The sequence below is a fragment of the Thunnus albacares genome, chromosome 21 (assembly GCF_914725855.1).
Source record: "Thunnus albacares chromosome 21, fThuAlb1.1, whole genome shotgun sequence".
Classification (NCBI taxonomy): Eukaryota; Metazoa; Chordata; class Actinopteri; order Scombriformes; family Scombridae; genus Thunnus; species Thunnus albacares.
In genome coordinates this window covers 19,315,089-19,332,632 of record NC_058126.1, presented here as the reverse complement: position 1 = coordinate 19,332,632, position 17,544 = coordinate 19,315,089, and the positions used below count along the sequence as shown (strand labels likewise).

General features: G+C 38.2%; 1 protein-coding gene across 2 annotated transcripts; it reads left to right on the top strand.

Annotated features, from left to right (window-relative positions):
• The first annotated feature begins 820 nt into the window (after positions 1–820).
• nsmaf (neutral sphingomyelinase (N-SMase) activation associated factor) lies at positions 821–17,019 on the top strand. Of its 2 annotated transcripts, XM_044339923.1 has the most exons (31): positions 821–930; positions 4,157–4,243; positions 4,951–5,029; positions 5,386–5,447; positions 5,703–5,739; positions 5,886–5,936; positions 6,598–6,669; positions 6,922–6,969; positions 7,173–7,225; positions 7,399–7,528; positions 7,620–7,691; positions 7,782–7,890; positions 8,030–8,206; positions 8,423–8,502; positions 8,746–8,836; positions 9,241–9,304; positions 9,958–10,009; positions 11,364–11,484; positions 11,642–11,773; positions 11,854–11,896; positions 11,985–12,151; positions 12,369–12,480; positions 12,962–13,020; positions 13,156–13,223; positions 13,326–13,393; positions 13,471–13,594; positions 13,722–13,805; positions 14,269–14,419; positions 15,191–15,293; positions 15,553–15,662; positions 16,183–17,019. In XM_044339923.1, the coding sequence occupies exons 1-31, from the start codon at positions 893–895 to the stop codon at positions 16,275–16,277; spliced, it is 2,739 nt and encodes a 912-aa protein (XP_044195858.1). In that variant the 5' UTR covers positions 821–892; the 3' UTR covers positions 16,278–17,019. The 2 variants fall into 2 exon arrangements, with proteins under 2 accessions (XP_044195858.1, XP_044195857.1); XM_044339922.1 differs by having other exon boundaries at positions 13,156–13,393.
• Positions 17,020–17,544: the final 525 nt, after the last annotated feature.

The window sequence follows — 17,544 nt, the reverse complement described above, 5'->3', positions numbered from 1 at the left end:
AGTCATTTTTCAACCATAAATGCAAACACTTTTTTGTTTCCATGTTCTCAAATGTGAGGATGTGTTGACTCTCTTTCTTTCATGTCCATTTAAATTGAATATATCTGGGTTTTGGACTGTTGGTTGGGTAAAACAAGTTATTTTGATACCTGGACTCTGGGAAATGATGTTAATTTTCCACTATTTTCTTACATTCTACAGAGAAAATAATCAATTAGAAATAGAAATAAAAATCAGTCATCAAATTAATGTATAATGATAATAATCATTAGTTGCAACCGTAAGTCAGACTGAGAAGTTTATCCTCATAGAAGTATGGAAATGAAGCTAAGTGGATATAAGCAGCATTTTGCCAACAATTTCAGTGTTCAAGATTAATTTTCTTAAGAGTTCATTTGTCAAGAGTGGCTTTTTGCCAGGAAAACTGGCACTCCTGACAATGGCATCAGTGAATCTAGTCATTTCATACTAATGAATAAATACAGAGTATAACATGTAACTGAGTCCTATTGATGAACATATTTCTGGACAATTAGATTTAGTAATTACTAAACCTTACACTGCACCAAGCAGTTATGTTGTATTGTTATACAAAGTCTGGTTACCAACCAGAATATGTTGCCAAAAAAAAAAAGTTAAATATAAGACTATATAAAAAACGAATCACACACTAATGTAATTTTGTCATTGATAAAAGTTTGGTCCTCCATAAAAAGAAACGTTCCTCTGTCTGAATGAAATGTTGCAATGCAGTCACGGTATCCCGAAATAGCGTCAGAGTGAACCCTCTTTCGTTTGTCCCAGGGTCAGTCACGTGATACTGTTCAGCAAGTTTCCGTGTTTACAGGGAGGCTGGTCGGTGTTCAGTTTCTACAAAGGATGGTGTGCAGTCATGGCCTTTTTAAAGACGCGAGAACGAACCAAGGAAAGGTTTGTGGTCCTTCACTTGGTGTTAACATCACATTGTTTCAGATAAGGGGGGTCTCTCTGCGGGTTTAGCCCGAGCTTTGCAGCAGCAGCGGTTTTTTCTCGACTGTGTGATCTCATTAGTAACGTCAGGCTGCGCCACTCAGCTAATGAGAGCTGCACTGTCTGTGTGTGATGCCCTGTTATTACTGAAGGCAGAAAGAGTGGCCTCAGAGAGGAGCAGGAGTTTAATGTGCAGTAGAATATGTGACTGTCAGCTGCTGCTAATCCATTTTTCCTGCTGTGTTGGTCTATTCAGAGTTAACTATTATGACACGTCCTCTTTATTTGAAGAAGAGAACAACACATACAATCCTAAAAGTTTCTCAAAATGACATTATGTAAGCTTAAAAAATACCTTCTAAAGGTCCTTGAGAGGGTTCCAGGGGGTCACCAGCAAAATGGTGAATAATTTATGTTCACTATAATTCCATCCATAAGTAACACAATGACAGCATGTATGACTATTTTGGTCAAAAATCTTATCAGATGGGGGACCCTGGTTTAATTTGTGTCAGTTTAAGGGTCCTTTACGTGAAAAAGTCTGAGAAACACTGTCTTAAAGTGCATATTGACCATATAGAAGCCGCAGTGAACAAATGAAAGTAGTATTGAATAAGTCTTTGTTGAATTATATATGTTCCAAACTTACCAGAAGGATCACATGACTCATCCTTTAAAAGCTTTTTTAAATTGTGTTGCCTGTGGTTCTGATCTATTGTGAGGCGTTGCACTTTCAGTCAGGATCTACTTGGCTAGGAAGAAGAATTGCTCAGCTCTGAAGAATGGAGGTAAACAATTTCAGCAACAGCTGTGAAGAGCTGTCTGCAGACTGGTGGTGAAACTGAATTATAATGTGTCTGTTAGTGTAGTGTTCAGAGAAATCAGATCTAAAGATTGATTACACTTTTGCTTCAATCAACGCAGGTTATAACAATGTGTTGAACATAAAAATGACTCTCCATTGATGTCGCCTTGAGATCTAATTCACATACTAATACAAAGCTTTTCACATATTTACTGTGGGGATGCATCTGATTCTGATACCTCAGCTCATGCTACTGGCTGATACTGAGTGCTGATCCGATACCGGTGCTCTCTTTTTTTTCCCCCCCTAAATTTTAAATCTGTATACCTCACTGCGTGGAACTCACTGGAATCATTTGTATGTAAGCTAACATGACAGCAAAAACACAGAATTTTATAATGGCACTGAAATAGAAACCGCATTTAAAGGACAATTTCCAGCATTTTTCAACAGAAGTCTTATTCCAGACATGTAAATAATAACACGACTGATGGCTCCATTCCATTAATTGTCCCAGTTAAACCATGTCAATAAACTGGAACTGGCTCAGCTAAGTGGAATACAAACATCATTAGTATTATTAGTTAAACAAGTGCTTTTCCTGCCTTAACTTGGCATATAGACCTTTTCACTACAGGTGTGATTAGTTACATCAATAATTGCTGCAGTTCATTGAGGTGGATCAGTTCAGGACCTTGATCCTGCTGACTCACTGAAATGCCTTCCTGGGACACTTCAGCCGTTATTAATGTTACTAGTTACACCTGTGCTCCTCCTGCTATGACAAGTCAACATGTCATGAATAGTTCCAACTTATTTTCTTGCCTCCAGGTTTAGTGTGTTCATTATGATGATGTGAATGTTTATCAACTGCATCTAACCAACTGTATTTTCCAACTCCTGCAGCTGTGCCAAGCTCAACTCACTGTACTGTATTGATATGTAGATATACTACTCTGCCACAATGGCTTTAGTCATTCTCTGGATATATCAGTGGTTAACATCTACTTGCAATGTGTTTAAAATGTGCTTATGATGCTGTTATGGGAAAGTTCAAGCTAGTGACAGAGGTGTTTATTTTCTGTAAGTGAAGGAAGTGAGAATGTCACACATTTAAACCCACATTACTATTCACAGTGTTTTGGTGTACTGATGCATTGCTAAGCAGAAATATTTCACACTAAAGAGAGCTGCAGGACCGATCCTGCTGACTCTCTAAATTTGTTTTACATTATTATTATTTTATAGTGACTTGTATGACAAGGTCTGACAAAAGATGCCTCATGTAGCTCTTTATATAGCACTATAACGCCAACAAAATTTGTTGTATGGCATAATGATCCTAATAAAACCCGATTAACACAAGGAAGACTGGGAGTGTTACTAGCCTCAGTGCTGCACTTTGTGTACTGTGTAGGATAGATTTGATGGGAAGAAGCTGCTGTTTGTCCAGTAAACAAATAAAACAAAATTATGGAAATTATGGATGGTGCAATGGTTGAAAGGCTCAACCAGAAATCATTTCCAATAGGAATGAGCACATAGGACATGGAGCAACAAGATTTATGGGAAGTGTAGTTTAAATCTTGACAAAAACAGCATCATCGTCACAATCGTCAATGAGATATAGGCTAGATGCTTAAAAATCCCACAGTGCAGTGATGCCCTCAATTAACTTTCTAATATTTTTAGGAGAGGCTTTATTGTCAGGTTGAGTTGCAGAGATACTTCAGTATATGTCCCAGATGTGTTGAGCCTGTCTTAGCACAAACAAAAGAGAGCGTGGGAAACTGTTTCACCTCATCAAAAGTGAAAAAAAAGCTTCGATCACCGCAAAACGTGTAGGCTAGCAGTTAACCAGAAAGTTTGATTGTTCCTTTAAAAAAAACTATTTGCAACATTGCTTTCAAGTTTTCAATGTATGCTTTCATCTTGAGAGACAATGCTAGTGTGATCAAACCTGAAGATCCAATACAGGTGACTGATTTTAGCTACGTTACTTTGGTTTTCAACATTAAACACAAGTATTTATATTTAAAGGCCCAATCCAACATTTTCTGACCAAACAAATTCTATCTAAATTCACATATGTAATTAAAGAGTTTGTCCTAATGATGATCAATTCACATTTTGTGTGTCAGAAGATGATCATTAAAAATATTGGCTTTTTTAACAGTTGTGTCAGAAAAATAATAACTCAGATGAATCTGTTGTCTAGTATTAATCGGTGTATTAAAAGAAGAGTGACAGCTGGTTGCAATCCTGGGTTTTCTGATTTTACTGGTGCATTGACCCTTTTGTGTACATGATCAACACACTGTAGCTGACATTTAGCTGTTGCCTTCTGTTATTTCACAATCCTGTGTTGTTGTTCTTCCCCAGATTTTCTCTCCTGTTGCTGGATTTGGAGGAATATTATTTTGAACAGCACACCGCGTACCACGTGACAACCAGCTCAACCAAGGAGAGGTAACTTATTAACAGAAATGATCTGTAGTTAATAACTCCAATCACTGTACTGTAACATCAAAGACTGTGGATGGTGTTTCTTTGTGAACTTACGACTAAATAGCAATGGTTGAAAACCTTAATGTTAGATGTGTTCTTAAGTGAGGCTTCTTTTAACTCTTTAACGCTTGTTGTATTTCTTTTGGTTTGTAAAGAGCAGCTGTTCAAACATGATCTTATCCTGTTAGGAAGGCTTGAGCAAACTAAAAGAAACCGGACAGAACAAGATATTCACATAAATTTGGTCTATTGCCAGGTCAAAGAAAGAGGAATATACACCCAATAAGCAGATAGGGAAGATTCATGATACTATAATTTGTGTTTACACAGTGATTGTGATAATCAGTACATTGTGCCTCTTGTGATTACATCCACCTGAGGGGGGAAAAGTTAATTATTAATGAGCCTTTAATAAAAAAAACCACTGTAAAGCATAGGGATGCACTGATCAACATTCATTCCCAGTACTGATACCTGGGCGTTGGGCATCAGCCGATACCGACTACTGATCCAAAAGAACTGTTGAAGCTGTTTCCTTATTGTGCACAATATTCATTCATGCATCAGGTTATGTTTGTATGATCCTTTTTGCAGTCTTGTTAGTATTAGTGTGGTTATATTAAACTGAAGGGGCGAGTTGTTAACAGTGTTGCCTTTGTTCCTTCCAGAAAAATCAGAGGCTCATTCAAGGTCTGTTCCAGATCAATCATTTTTGATCCAGAGGATCTCGAAGAGCCAATTATAAAGGTTTGTTTTAATCATATTTTCATGTATATTATGTCTTTTAACCATTGCTTCCAGATAAAATGATTTATTTTCCAACTTAACTGGAAATTATGTATAAAAATAATGAAGTTGGCAGTTACAGCACTAAAATGTATAAATTGGAATCATGAAAAGGTCATGTTCTATCAAAAAGCAGAAATTATAAGAACTAACAGTATATACGCAGGTTGAGCAAAATGAAAAAATAAGGATAACGTACTGAAATGACAAACATTTGTGCATGGATGTTGTATTATACATTCTATGTCTGTCTCTACATCAACCAGGTGTTTGTAAATGATTGTACATTGATTCTGTGTCTGTTTCTGTAACTGCAGATTCCTCTTCGAGACTGTAAGAAGATTGAGTTTTTGGAGAACGAGACCAACCCTTTCAATGAGTGAGCATGGTTTCACACGCTGATGTTTATTTAGTCTGTGTAACTGGTTTGGTCACTTTAAAGTAGCCTATAAATGTTAACAACACTTAGAAACCATGTTTGAACCCAACATCTACAAATTATTGGGGCGTAGTGTCAGTGTTTTAATTTTGGATTTAGTGCTGATGGTAACTTCCCTTCAAACATTATTTAATTAAAGGACTAAAGTGATATTTTTTTACTTTTGAACTTATTTGATCTGTGTTTTCCTCATAGACCTAAACCATCTACAATCTCTATTTTATGTGGACAGGTGAGTTATCATTTTCGTTAGGATATTGAACGACATCCATCAGTCCTCATGTACTAATATTTATTAATACATGGTATTAATTGTATTATTTATTGTTGCAGGTCTTCAAAGTAAATAAACAACTTCCATTTTCACTTTAATTGCAGGTTATTTACATCAAAGAAAGTAATGTCATAGCACCTTACAGGATTGAAAGGGTGAGTCAACCGAAAGCTGTACACAGGATCTCCTGATCTTTATGTGCTCTCAGCTGTTTGCACAGATGTCACTGTGTTCTTTGCTGTGTTTGTACTATGATAATCCGTTCATGCAAGTCCTGAAGAGCAAGTCTGTGCATTTATCATGTTGTAGCCCATTTTTATGCTCAGCTTAAAAAACATCTTCCCTTTGGTTGTTCTGGCTGCACCAAGAACAGCATGTTATTGCCACAGCCTAAGACAGTGATGACCGTAGTCTGAGCTGATTATTATTATGAATAATTTTAAACTGAAACTAAAAAAGTTGAATCTGAGGGCAAAACTCTGCTGTCGAGGTAAATATATGCATGAAATTCAATCAATCACATTTGAGTGATCACAGGCTCAGATAAAATGTGGATTTGGACCATTTGGATACTTTGGTGCAGTGTGTTCGAGGCATCACATTTGACAACAAGGGAGGTTCAGTCCAGTTTTCATGCTAATCCTGACATATAAAACAGTAAAATTTCACATGTAATTATGTCAACATTAAGATCTATACTGATTTGGTTGTAGCCATAAAGATACATTTAACCCAAAATCTGCGTAGAGAACTCAGAAATGGCTCCAAGATGTTTTCATTAATTTAAATGAATCATTCTTCTCTCATTGAATAAAGGGGACGACCAGGATGACCTTTCAGTTGGAGGTTTGGAGTAAAACAGAAGATATCGTTCAAACGTTACTTCAGGTATGTAGCTATTCCAAAACAATGATGGCTCCAGGTCTGAGAGGAAATTTCTAACACCTAGTGTTAACACAGTGACTGGAGAATAGAGCAGAGTGTAATTGTTAAATGAACTAAGCTGTTACATGATTAGTCCATCTTTCTTTTCAAAAGAGATTCAAGAGTACATAAATCAAAGCACTGGCTGTATTTGCTTAAATGCTCTGGTATGTGTTGGCTTTGTTTTGCTCCTTTTTAATTTGGTCAATTTTGCAGCTCCACAGAGCATCCTGTCTGGATAAGCTTGGAGACCAGACTGCAATGGTGAGTCATTCAGACATTCAAACCTCAAGCACAGAGAAAGCATTTTAAAGCCTGAAAGATGATTAAACACTAGGAAACAAAATCATAAATAATTCATTCCACCTCTCGTATTTACTCCACATAATCCTTCTTCCTTCAATCCTTGATTATAAAGTAACATCACATAATCCAATTATCAATCATTTCTTCATTTGTGTTTCTAGATTGCAGCCAATTTACAATCACGACTGGCAAGATCATCATTTGACAAAAACTGGTATGTTGCTTTGATTCTCCCTCCACTGTCTGTTACATCACAGACTTGTTTTTTTTTGTGGCCATTTTATTTGTGTTAGGTACTTTCAGTGTTTTAATGTAATATAATAATCCAAAAAAAGTGTCACATCCAGCTGTTTGATACTACAAATATTCAGGGCATATGATGTAAAGCTTTCAGAGCGTTGCTGAGAAGCCTCACATGGAGTGTGCAGTGGAGATGGTCATGCCTCTGGTGTGCAATCCAGGCCATGTCTGCATAACAGATGAAAACCTCTACTTCCAGCCACTCAACGGATACCCGGTGAGCTGACCCCTGCAGTACACCTGAACTCAATGCAAATGAATCATGAGCTCAGTTATTAATATTGTTTTTCTATGACTTATCATTTCAGGAACAGGTGATTCAGATCAAACTCCACCGAGTCAGGCGAATCTACAAAAGACGTCATGGACTCAGACCACTGGTGAGTACGTTACTGTGAGTACTGTCACTGAAGTTTAGTGTATAAATAGGTTAATGATGTGTTTGTGTGCACGTGTCTCTCCTCACCCAGGGTCTCGAGGTGTTCTGTACTGAGAACGACTTCTGTTCTGACATCTACCTGAAGTTTTACAACACAGCAGATAGAGATGAAATGTATTACTACATCGCCACGTTCCTGGGTGAGAAAACTCAAAGACAGTAATGAATTTATTACAAAGTGTCTTCAGTTCCTAAAATATCTTGTGTATTAGCCTTCAGTGAAACCCTGTAACACAAATTCCATAACTGGAACCATTTTTTTTCTTCTTTTTTTCTCAGAGAACCACATGACAGAACACACGGCAGAGAGTTACATGCTGCAGTGGCAGCGTGGCCATCTTAGTAACTACCAGTATCTCCTCCACCTCAACAACCTGGCTGACCGCAGCTGCAACGACCTCTCCCAGTATCCCGTCTTCCCCTGGGTCATCGCGGACTATACAAGCACGCAGCTGGGTGGGTCAACAGCAAAGGCAGATTAATATACAACAAACTGCAGAGGCCTGAGGTGCACGGCATCAGATCAGTACTTTCCACCTCTGATGATACAATGAATGTACTTATGTGTGTCCTAGCTCAGCCAGTAGAGCAGTAGAGGTTTTAATTCTCACTGTAATCACACATATTAAAGATGTATCCAGTGTTAATGTGTATCCTTCCTCTGTCTCTCAGATATGACAAACGCCGCCACATTCAGAGACCTGAACAAACCAGTGGGAGCCCTAAACAAAGAGAGACTGGACAGGCTACTGGTGAGACTCTGCTGCTTAGAGTAACGAGGAAAAACTGACAATACTGCTTGAGCACATTTTATTCAATTCTTTCTATAGATGTAGTCAGTGGGTTTTATTTATCTTACTGTATCTTGGGCAAAGACTCAAACTTTAGTCATCTTTCTTTCTCTATCTGCAGTTCAGTTGAGTGTTTGCTGATTTTACCATGTTTGTGTCTTTTGAGTGTCCTCAGTAACCATTGACTCATTCTCTCGTTCTCAGGCTCGCTACAGAGGCATGCCTGAGCCTCGCTTCATGTACGGCAGCCACTACTCATCTCCAGGCTATGTCCTTTTTTACCTAGTCAGAGTTGGTATGTACTTAAATACTAATACACATCCACAACAAACCGCAGCACACGCTGCCTGTATTCAGTGTGTTTATACGCGTTTCGACCACTATTCAACCACACCGTCTGTTTTCATGTGCGTGGTTGTATTTACTGTAACATTACATCAGGGTTTGCTGTAGACTGAGGTTTGTTTGGTACAAAGCCTGTCAGTTCACTAATTAAAAGGTCAAACACTAACATAGCATTAAAATTCATCAAGTAAAGCAGAAGCAAATTCTCTAAAGAGCATGAAAGGAAACAATTCATATGGGAGCAGTACAGAATTAGTTGATACATGGTTCTTTGTTTCTGCTGAAACACTTAAGTCAAGTTTGTTTTTTATCTTCCAGATAATATTTTAATACTTTCTGTCTTCTCCTCTGCAGCTCCAGAGCACATGCTGTGTCTTCAGAATGGCCGCTATGATCATGCAGATCGCATGTTTAACAGGTAAATTATTTCTGTTGAGTCAAACATACATTTTCAGCTGTGAAGTGAACATCCACTGTTCATTGTATCAGTTCACCAATCTGGCCTACAACTAAAATAATGTTTTTAAAATGTCTTGTCATCAGTGAGGCAATGAAGACTGTGATTTGAAAGTAAACTTAGATTATAGAATTTAAGGTTTTTTTTATTTGTGTTTCTTAATTACTTGTTGTTCACTTTTGCACTTATTGTAAATATGTGAGCTAATGTTATTCCCCCTGCTGCGTGAGGCATGTTTTTGTCTTGCACAGCTCACCATAAATAACAGCTCAGTGTGATCCACATTCAACGCCCTGTGAATACTGAAACTGGCTGTTGGACACACTTAATTCACATTTACTGGTGTTAATTTACAGTCCTATTGAAATCATGTCTGAACAGCATGTAACAACTGAACACGATTACAGTATTTCTCTAATCAATTTGACAGTTTATGAACACAACAACATGCCAAATTGTAATGTATGAAAAAGTGAGGAAATGTGGTATTTAACAGTTTAACAGTCTAATCTTATAAATGACTAAATTAAATTGAGTATTTGGGCTTTAAAAAAGTTTTAAGATATTATTTTTATTTTGTTTGTATGAACTAACATGTATTTATTTTGTTACAGCATAGGTGAAACATGGAAAAACTGCTTAGACGGGGCCACGGACTTCAAAGAGGTAAAAATATTAATCTATTGCACATTTTATCGTTATGTTAGTGAGACACTATGGGCCATATTCCCCAAATATTTGCTTAATAGTGAAGAGTTGATGCTATAATGTGGCTACAATATGGAAAAATCAGAAAGTTTCTCATGGATGGGATCATTTTACCCGTGTAATAGTTATTTGTTGGCATGATCGTTCCTCACTCCCTGCATAACACGGAAGCTGTTACGGTCCACCATCATGGAGGTTGTCCCAAAGCGCTTATTTCTGCTTATTTCTGAGGAGCCATGAGTGAGGAAACACAAGAGCAGCCTTCCTGAAGTCTTTACTGGCCGACACGCCCCTTAAATGAGTATCAGTTAATTATTGGGTGCTGCAGTTGGTCAGACCGATCTGATGCATCTCAACATCACTGAGTGGAGACAGATTACAAATTAAACTCAAGTGTATCACTCCTAAATTTTATATTTTATTTGTTTTCTGATTCATCATCTAGTTAAAAATCTGTGTTAACTGTAGGACTGATCAACAAAAGATCAACAACTTTCTTCATTTATTAGATTTTTCTTTTCATGATCTGTTATTTCCCCTGTTAACTTTAATTATGGATAAAATTAAATTAAAGTCAGGGAGAGTCTGTCAGCAAGAATCAGTTTTACATCATTTTTCATCATATCCACTCAGGCACACATGAGGCTGAGCATCAGGTTTGATATGAGTTACATCATTTCCATTTTCCCTGAAACATTTAGCCAAATAAGTCATTTCCAGTGTTAAAATGACACCGTAATCATATTCTGGGTTATTAAATAATGTATCCACAATCAGAATATCAATAAATACAGATGCAAATAATGAATAAATAATATAAACGCATTCTGCCAGTAGAAATGTGTCTGAGCAGGACACAATACACAGTATAAATACAGAATGCAGGTTTTTATTCATGTGCAGGTGTTTGTTAAACAGCTTACAGGCTGCAGAGAGAAAACAGTTGCTGGCAGTGATAACTGTATCAGCACAGTCAACGTGTGTGCAGATACAAACTCCATCAAAAGTCACTCCAGCTGTTAAAGCCGACTGACAGCTGATCCAGCTGTGATCAGCTGCTGCAGTCATCAGAAATAGACATTGCTTCGCGTCATGTCTCATTTCTCTAAAAACATTTTCTTGTTTTCACTCTCCTCGCATCTTTTCCTTGTGTCTCTCTTCAGTGGGAGAAACTAAGATGCAAGGAAAGGAAGCAAGTGAGGGGAAATGTGGATGCATGTCTCCCAGTGCAGTCTGTAGTGTGTTTTGATATGATTCCTCTGTAGATAGACATGTTACATGTGTTATCTGACTTATCTCTTCCGTCATGCAGCTGATTCCAGAGTTTTATGGGAATGACTCCAGCTTCTTGGAGAACAGACTGAGTCTTGATTTGGGCAGAAGGCAGAACGGAAGCTTAGTTTGTGATGTCACTCTCCCACCATGGGCCTCAGGTAACTTCCTGTTGACCATCTGATGATCATATATATCCAAACTCTATCTGACCCCAGGTGTCAAGTGTCATCCTTGTCATACTGGTAATTTTGTGAAGAGGAAGAGTAAATTGTTATTTCAGTCTATGTATATTTGTCTTGTTTGTCATCACACCAGATGCCAGTGATTTTCTTGAAAAGCACAAGACGGCCCTGGAGAGTCAGTATGTGTCAGAGCACCTTCATGAGTGGATTGACCTGGTGTTTGGTTTTAAGCAGAGAGGCAGTGAAGCTGTAGCAGCCCATAATGGTAAAATAGATGACAGCTAATTTCAACATTAAATCCACCAACAATGGACAAAAGCTAATATTTATCTCATTGTCTTTCAGTGTTTCACCCTCTGACCTATGAGGGTGGCATCGACTGTGATAGGTATGAAAGAAAATCCCTCAAGAACTATCATTCCAAATATTTACCACTACATCATGTATCTAACTTTCACCCTCATGTCTGTGAAAAGCATCGAGGACCCTGACCAGAGAATCGCCATGCTGACACAGATACTGGAGTTTGGCCAGACGCCTAAACAGCTGTTCACCAGCCCTCACCCTCAGAGGATCACACCCAGGTTTCATAACATCACTCGAAGCTCCAGCCTCAACTCACAAGTCAGCGAGCTGTCTCCAGGTAGCACTGCAGAAACACATATATAATGATGTGAGAAACTGCACACAGCACAGTTACGTTGCTACCATGGTGATAAGACAAGTGATCTGATATTGAGTCCAGTTTTTTTTTGAATGGAGAACTTTCTTTTTGCAGATTGGGAGGCAGTTTGTATTGCAGTGAAAGTGATGGTATCTCCACATATCCATACTGTAAGTTTCTCTCTGTTGTTTCCCAGCCTCTCCGGGTGAAGACTCGTCCTTTGAAGACCTGACAGAGGAGAGCAGGAAGATGGCCTGGGCAAACATGAGCAATCTGAAACCAGTGTCCAGCCACAAGATCCATAAGGAGTAAGTTAGGAGGCATCCAGTTGGCTAGAATGAGGGCAGGGTACAAATAAAAATTGCATATCCACATACAGCTATGTAAAGTGAAATGAAAGCTCTGGTATGTATATGAGGAAGTGCATGCAAAGCAAGAAGGTAGCAGGCAGCTGCAGTGTTAAAGCAAATAGCAGTGTATTAAAAAGTATTGTGAGAACACTTGTTTTGCGTAAAAGAGGAACAGCTGAGGACAGGTGGCCGCTGTAAAACTAGTTCAGAAAATAACAGGAAAAAATGCATCTCTAGATCACTTAACTGCTTTTTTGTCAGTCATTGTGTAGAAACACTTTTATTTTTGACATGAAATATTTAAGACCTCAGAATATTGCACTTATAAAGTACTTCCAAGTTCTCCTACCAATGTATTTGTTTACTTGCAGAAGTTTTTCAGGATATTCAGGTTTGTGGTGTGTTTTTAAATAATTGAGTCCCTCTGCTGAATGTGCAGGGCTGTGACGGGCATCACTGTGACTCGAGACGGAGCAGCTGTTTTCTCTACATCTCAAGGTCCGGAAAACATTTTTCAAGCTCTTGTTCTTTTCTTTTACAAAGTCAGTGTAGATTAGTGTTGAGGTGATAAAAGGACAACTTCCATTGTTTCCACCTTGTACAGCACGTTAACTGTGTCACTCTTTCTTCCAGACTCAACACTTAAAATGTTTTCCAAAGAGTTGAAGGACTTCCAGAGAAGCATGTCTTTCTCTAACATGGTATACAGCTGTACTTTACTTTCACATTCACCTTTTTTTTCCCTCTGTGTTGCCTTCTCTTATATTCTGATTCTCTCTGAACTTGAACTTGACTGTTTTCAGGCCTTATCATCATGTTTGATGCTAGCAGATGGTAAAACTGTAGTGTGTTCTTCGTGGGACAACAATGTGTACGTATAAAATATGTCCACATTTGATTTGTTTTTAAAATAAAACTTCAGCTGACCCGCACTTTCCTCTTCCTTAGTTATTTCTACTCCATCCCGTACGGCAGGCGGCAGGACACGCTGATGGGTCACGATGATGCCGTCAGTGAAATGTGTTGGTTTGACGACAAGCTCTACACGGCGTCCTGGGATTCCACTGTCAAGGTAAGTTCAAGGGTCTCGGAAACACGCTAATGATGCGACAACATGACGATTTTGTCTGTATGATTAAACCCTCAGTTAATGTCTGATTGCCAGTTGAGGACAGTGAATCATGTTGTTCATGTCACAGGTCTGGCAGTGCGCTTCTGATAGCTTATCCAGTCACAAGAGATCCCAGTTTGAGTTGCTGGCTGAGTTGGAACATGACGCTGGGGTGAGTGAGGGTGCTAACTGTGGTTTACATACTATATGTAAGGTTTACTTATAGACTGAAGAAATGTGTCTGTATTTAAACCATTTACAAAATTGTAAAGTTGATATAATATCCTTGATGCATAAAGAAGAAATGGAGCTTAATGGGGTCTGATTCAAGATCAGGATTCTGCCTGTTTGGCTGTTATGACTTGTGACTCAACATATCTTCATTATTAGGGTGGAAAAAGTTTATTTTCTCATATTCTGTGTAGTTGATAAGCCAATATGCATATTTTAATGTTGTATGGAATAATAGAAATGATATTCACTTTTGTAACATACTTAGTTGGTTAAGAAGGTTAAAACCCTCTTAAAATCAAATTATCTTGAAAGATAAACATGTTTGTCCAACACTGAAAAGTAGAAGCAGCGCTGAAAATGAACCAACTTGTTTTCTGTCTTTGTATCTCTCTCATCTTCAGGTGAACACTATTGGTCTGAATCCGGCAGGGACTCTGCTGGTGTCTGGCTGTAAGGATGGGACCGTCACCATCTGGGACACCAGCAGCTATGGAACACTGCAGCAAATCCACTGCCACGCTGGGACCATCCATCACATGGCCTTTAGTCCTGGTATGTGTTCGACCGCTCTGGTTGGTGTGTAATTGCAAAGTCTGGACTTATTTTTTTATACACTGAAGAGAAAGTCTTAGAATTCAACCTTATGTGAAACTGGTAAGTTATATATATGTAATCTACACGATCTGCCCTGATACAAGGTATATGCTAGAGGTGTGCCTTTGCAGAAACCTTTGATAAATATCTATTTACCAATCCAATTAAGGGGCTTCTTGATTGATGGCTTTACTTTTCATCAGAGCCTACAGACTGCCTTTCAGTTGGAGGAAAATATAGTTTTCTCAAGAGTCATTACAGTAATTGGTTCTGTTTTGCTCTTTAAGCTCCTTATTACACCTTACAAAGCATTTCAACTTTAACACTGTATCAAAGTGGCTGGCATATATTTGTTTTGTTTTGCTGTATGAGTCAAACTTTTACTGCCAAAACAAGGGCAATTTGATTGCCAACATTACAGAAGTGGACATCTCAGTTTTTCTTTTTGTCTTTGACTAAACAACATTGTTAGTTATCAGAGCTGAACTGATAAATGACATGAAAATGATCTGGGCACCTAAAAGTGAATTTTGAAGATCTGAGCAGTGTGACAAATCTGCCCCCTTTTGAGAGAGTAGAGATAGACGAGACATCAACCTAAACTAGCCTAGTCCCGCTGTCTTAGAAAAGTAAATTAGCCTTTGAGAAACAACTGACAGTGAACCTTCGGGTTGCCTAGAAACCATGCCAGACTTTAAAATAAATGACAGATTTTTTTTGCATCCTCAGACAGTCGACATGTTCTCAGTGTTGGTGCTGACTCCTGCATGAAGGTTATTGATGTCCAGACGGGAATGGTGATCTCATCTGTGAAAGCTGAAGAGGAGCAAAGGTAAGATCCCACCAACTGCAGAGCAGGAAAGACTCTCACCTCAAATTACAGCTTTACCCAAAGCAGAAGGTCCTTGGAAAGCCAGGAAGTCATAGAACATCTAATTAAGAACCATTATTATATATTTTTTCCACTATGAAGTGACAGTTTTTTTACCCTGGATTAATTCAGAACAGGATACGTACTTAAACATGTACAGTATATAGTGGAATCTGGAAGTCAGTAGGATTTAACCTTTAATATTTGTGTGTGTTTCCAGGTGTTTCTGCTGGGACGGGAGCTCAGTGCTGTGTGGGGGGCAGTCTGGTGACCTCCTGCTGTGGGACCTGCTTAGCAACACTGTCACCGCAAGGATCCCTGCTCACTCAGGTACAGATTATCTTCATTCAACATTCACCTGGTTAAAGAATAATGTAACACCAGACTAAAAAGCAGTGTTTTCGCTTCCCTCAACTTTCAAGCCTGTTTCACCTCTGACCACACCCAACAGTGATGTCACTGGGTGCTGGAGTACACCTTTACATCACCGAGACACGTTTTTTTCCATCAGTTTTTCTCTTTTTTTTCCCCATCTGTATGTAAATAAAATTCTGAAAGCTTTCGCTGTATCATTGGTGGTCAGTAGTTTTGTGCCAGAAACAATTTTCCTTTTATATAGAAGGCAAAACTAGATTTGGTGGATTGCTCACCAAATCTGAACCAGTGGCTCACAATAAAATACATAGCAGATGCCAGAAGAAGCTGAAAATCTTTGTTAGTAATGTAGTAACAATTTCATGAGGTAAAAATGCTACAATGCAGTATTTTGGAATATAAAAAGTTTCATTTTTATGTTCTTGAATGCTTTATGTTTATAGAAAACGGAGATAATTATTATGTCTTTGCCCAGGTGCGGTCACGGCCATGTGGATGAATGAGTTGTGCACCACAGTGATCACAGGCGGAGAGGACAGACAGATGATCTTCTGGAAGCTCCAGAGTTAAAGAACTGTCTTTAGAAAAAGACTTCCAGTGCAATAAACTGGACGACACTGGCCAAGTATCCTGCAGACTACAAGACCCAAACATCTGACTTTGAACAGAGACTCATTTAACAGCCGTGAAGACTCCAGAACTTACTGTAAATGAACAGTATCACAGAGCAGCTGGAGGGGGAGGATGGTCACAGTCTCAACAAAAAGTCAGTCCAAAACTAAACAAAAGGTCATGTTAAGATCAATTGCTTTCTGCATATTGAGAGAAAATGTCCAATTGCAGTATTGTGAATGAGAACAGGAAGCTACTAAAACAGTGTACACGCCTTATTTTTCACTTTTGTTTTCAGCCTATTCTGCAATTGTTTGTACTTTTATTTTCCCATTTATTATGTGTCATGTTACACTGCTTTTTTAAATTAGCAATCATGTTTCTATAGCTTTATGTGCGTTTTATTCTGTGAAGTGGACTCATAATGTCTGTCAGAAGCTTCAGGCTGCTCAGGTGTTATCATTACCAAATAACACTGACTTTTAAAGTGTATCTTTCCTGTCTCTCCTTTGTTACCATAATGTATAGTATTATCTAGTTAACCTGTGAATAATTATAATCACATAGCAGTTATCCAAAAAATTGTACAAAAGTGCTTTATGAAAATGGAAGAGAGGAAAAGAATAAAATCTAAGTGTCAGCAAGCGTAAGAATAAGAGGACAAATTAACAAGTCTTGAATTAAAAGTGCTACCCCAACATGCAACTAACATTGGAGTATGAAATACCTTATGTAGACTTGAAAGGTGGCTGTACAAAGTTTGCTTCTTCATGGAGAAAATTTTCAGCTTGACAGGCTGGAATTATGTCTGTTATAATGGCTTCCAATAGTGGTAAATTTCATGGTGGAAACAAGTATCACAGTGTCCACAGAAACATCAATGCTAATGCTGCTCACGCTAACTTTCCAGTTCTTCTAATTCATTTATTAATAAACAAACTCCAGAGTCCAAACTAAATAACTACAGACAGGATCACAGTCTGGCCTGTGAAAGAGCTCATCCTGAGGTAACAAAACAACACATTTTGTAGTAAAGATGTCCTCTTTTGTGTGAAAAATGAAGCACAATTTACAATATACATACAAAGATTTGGCTACTGGCACTAATCAATCGAAACTTAGACATTTCTTTATCTCTAAAGCAAAAAGTTTACAAGGTGAATATCATTAGATTATAATTACATTTCCACTCAGTTTCTGCAACTTTTCATTACATCTCATTACA

Excerpts from the sequence above, each read along its gene's own strand:
- nsmaf (XM_044339922.1), top strand. The coding sequence starts at position 893 with ATGGCCTTTTTAAAGACGCGAGAACGAACCAAGGAAAG. Across the intron at positions 7,891-8,029 it reads CTACATCGCCACGTTCCTGG|AGAACCACATGACAGAACAC; the intron begins GTGAGAAAACTC and ends TTTTTTTCTCAG. Across the intron at positions 15,294-15,552 it reads AAAGCTGAAGAGGAGCAAAG|GTGTTTCTGCTGGGACGGGA; the intron begins GTAAGATCCCAC and ends GTGTGTTTCCAG.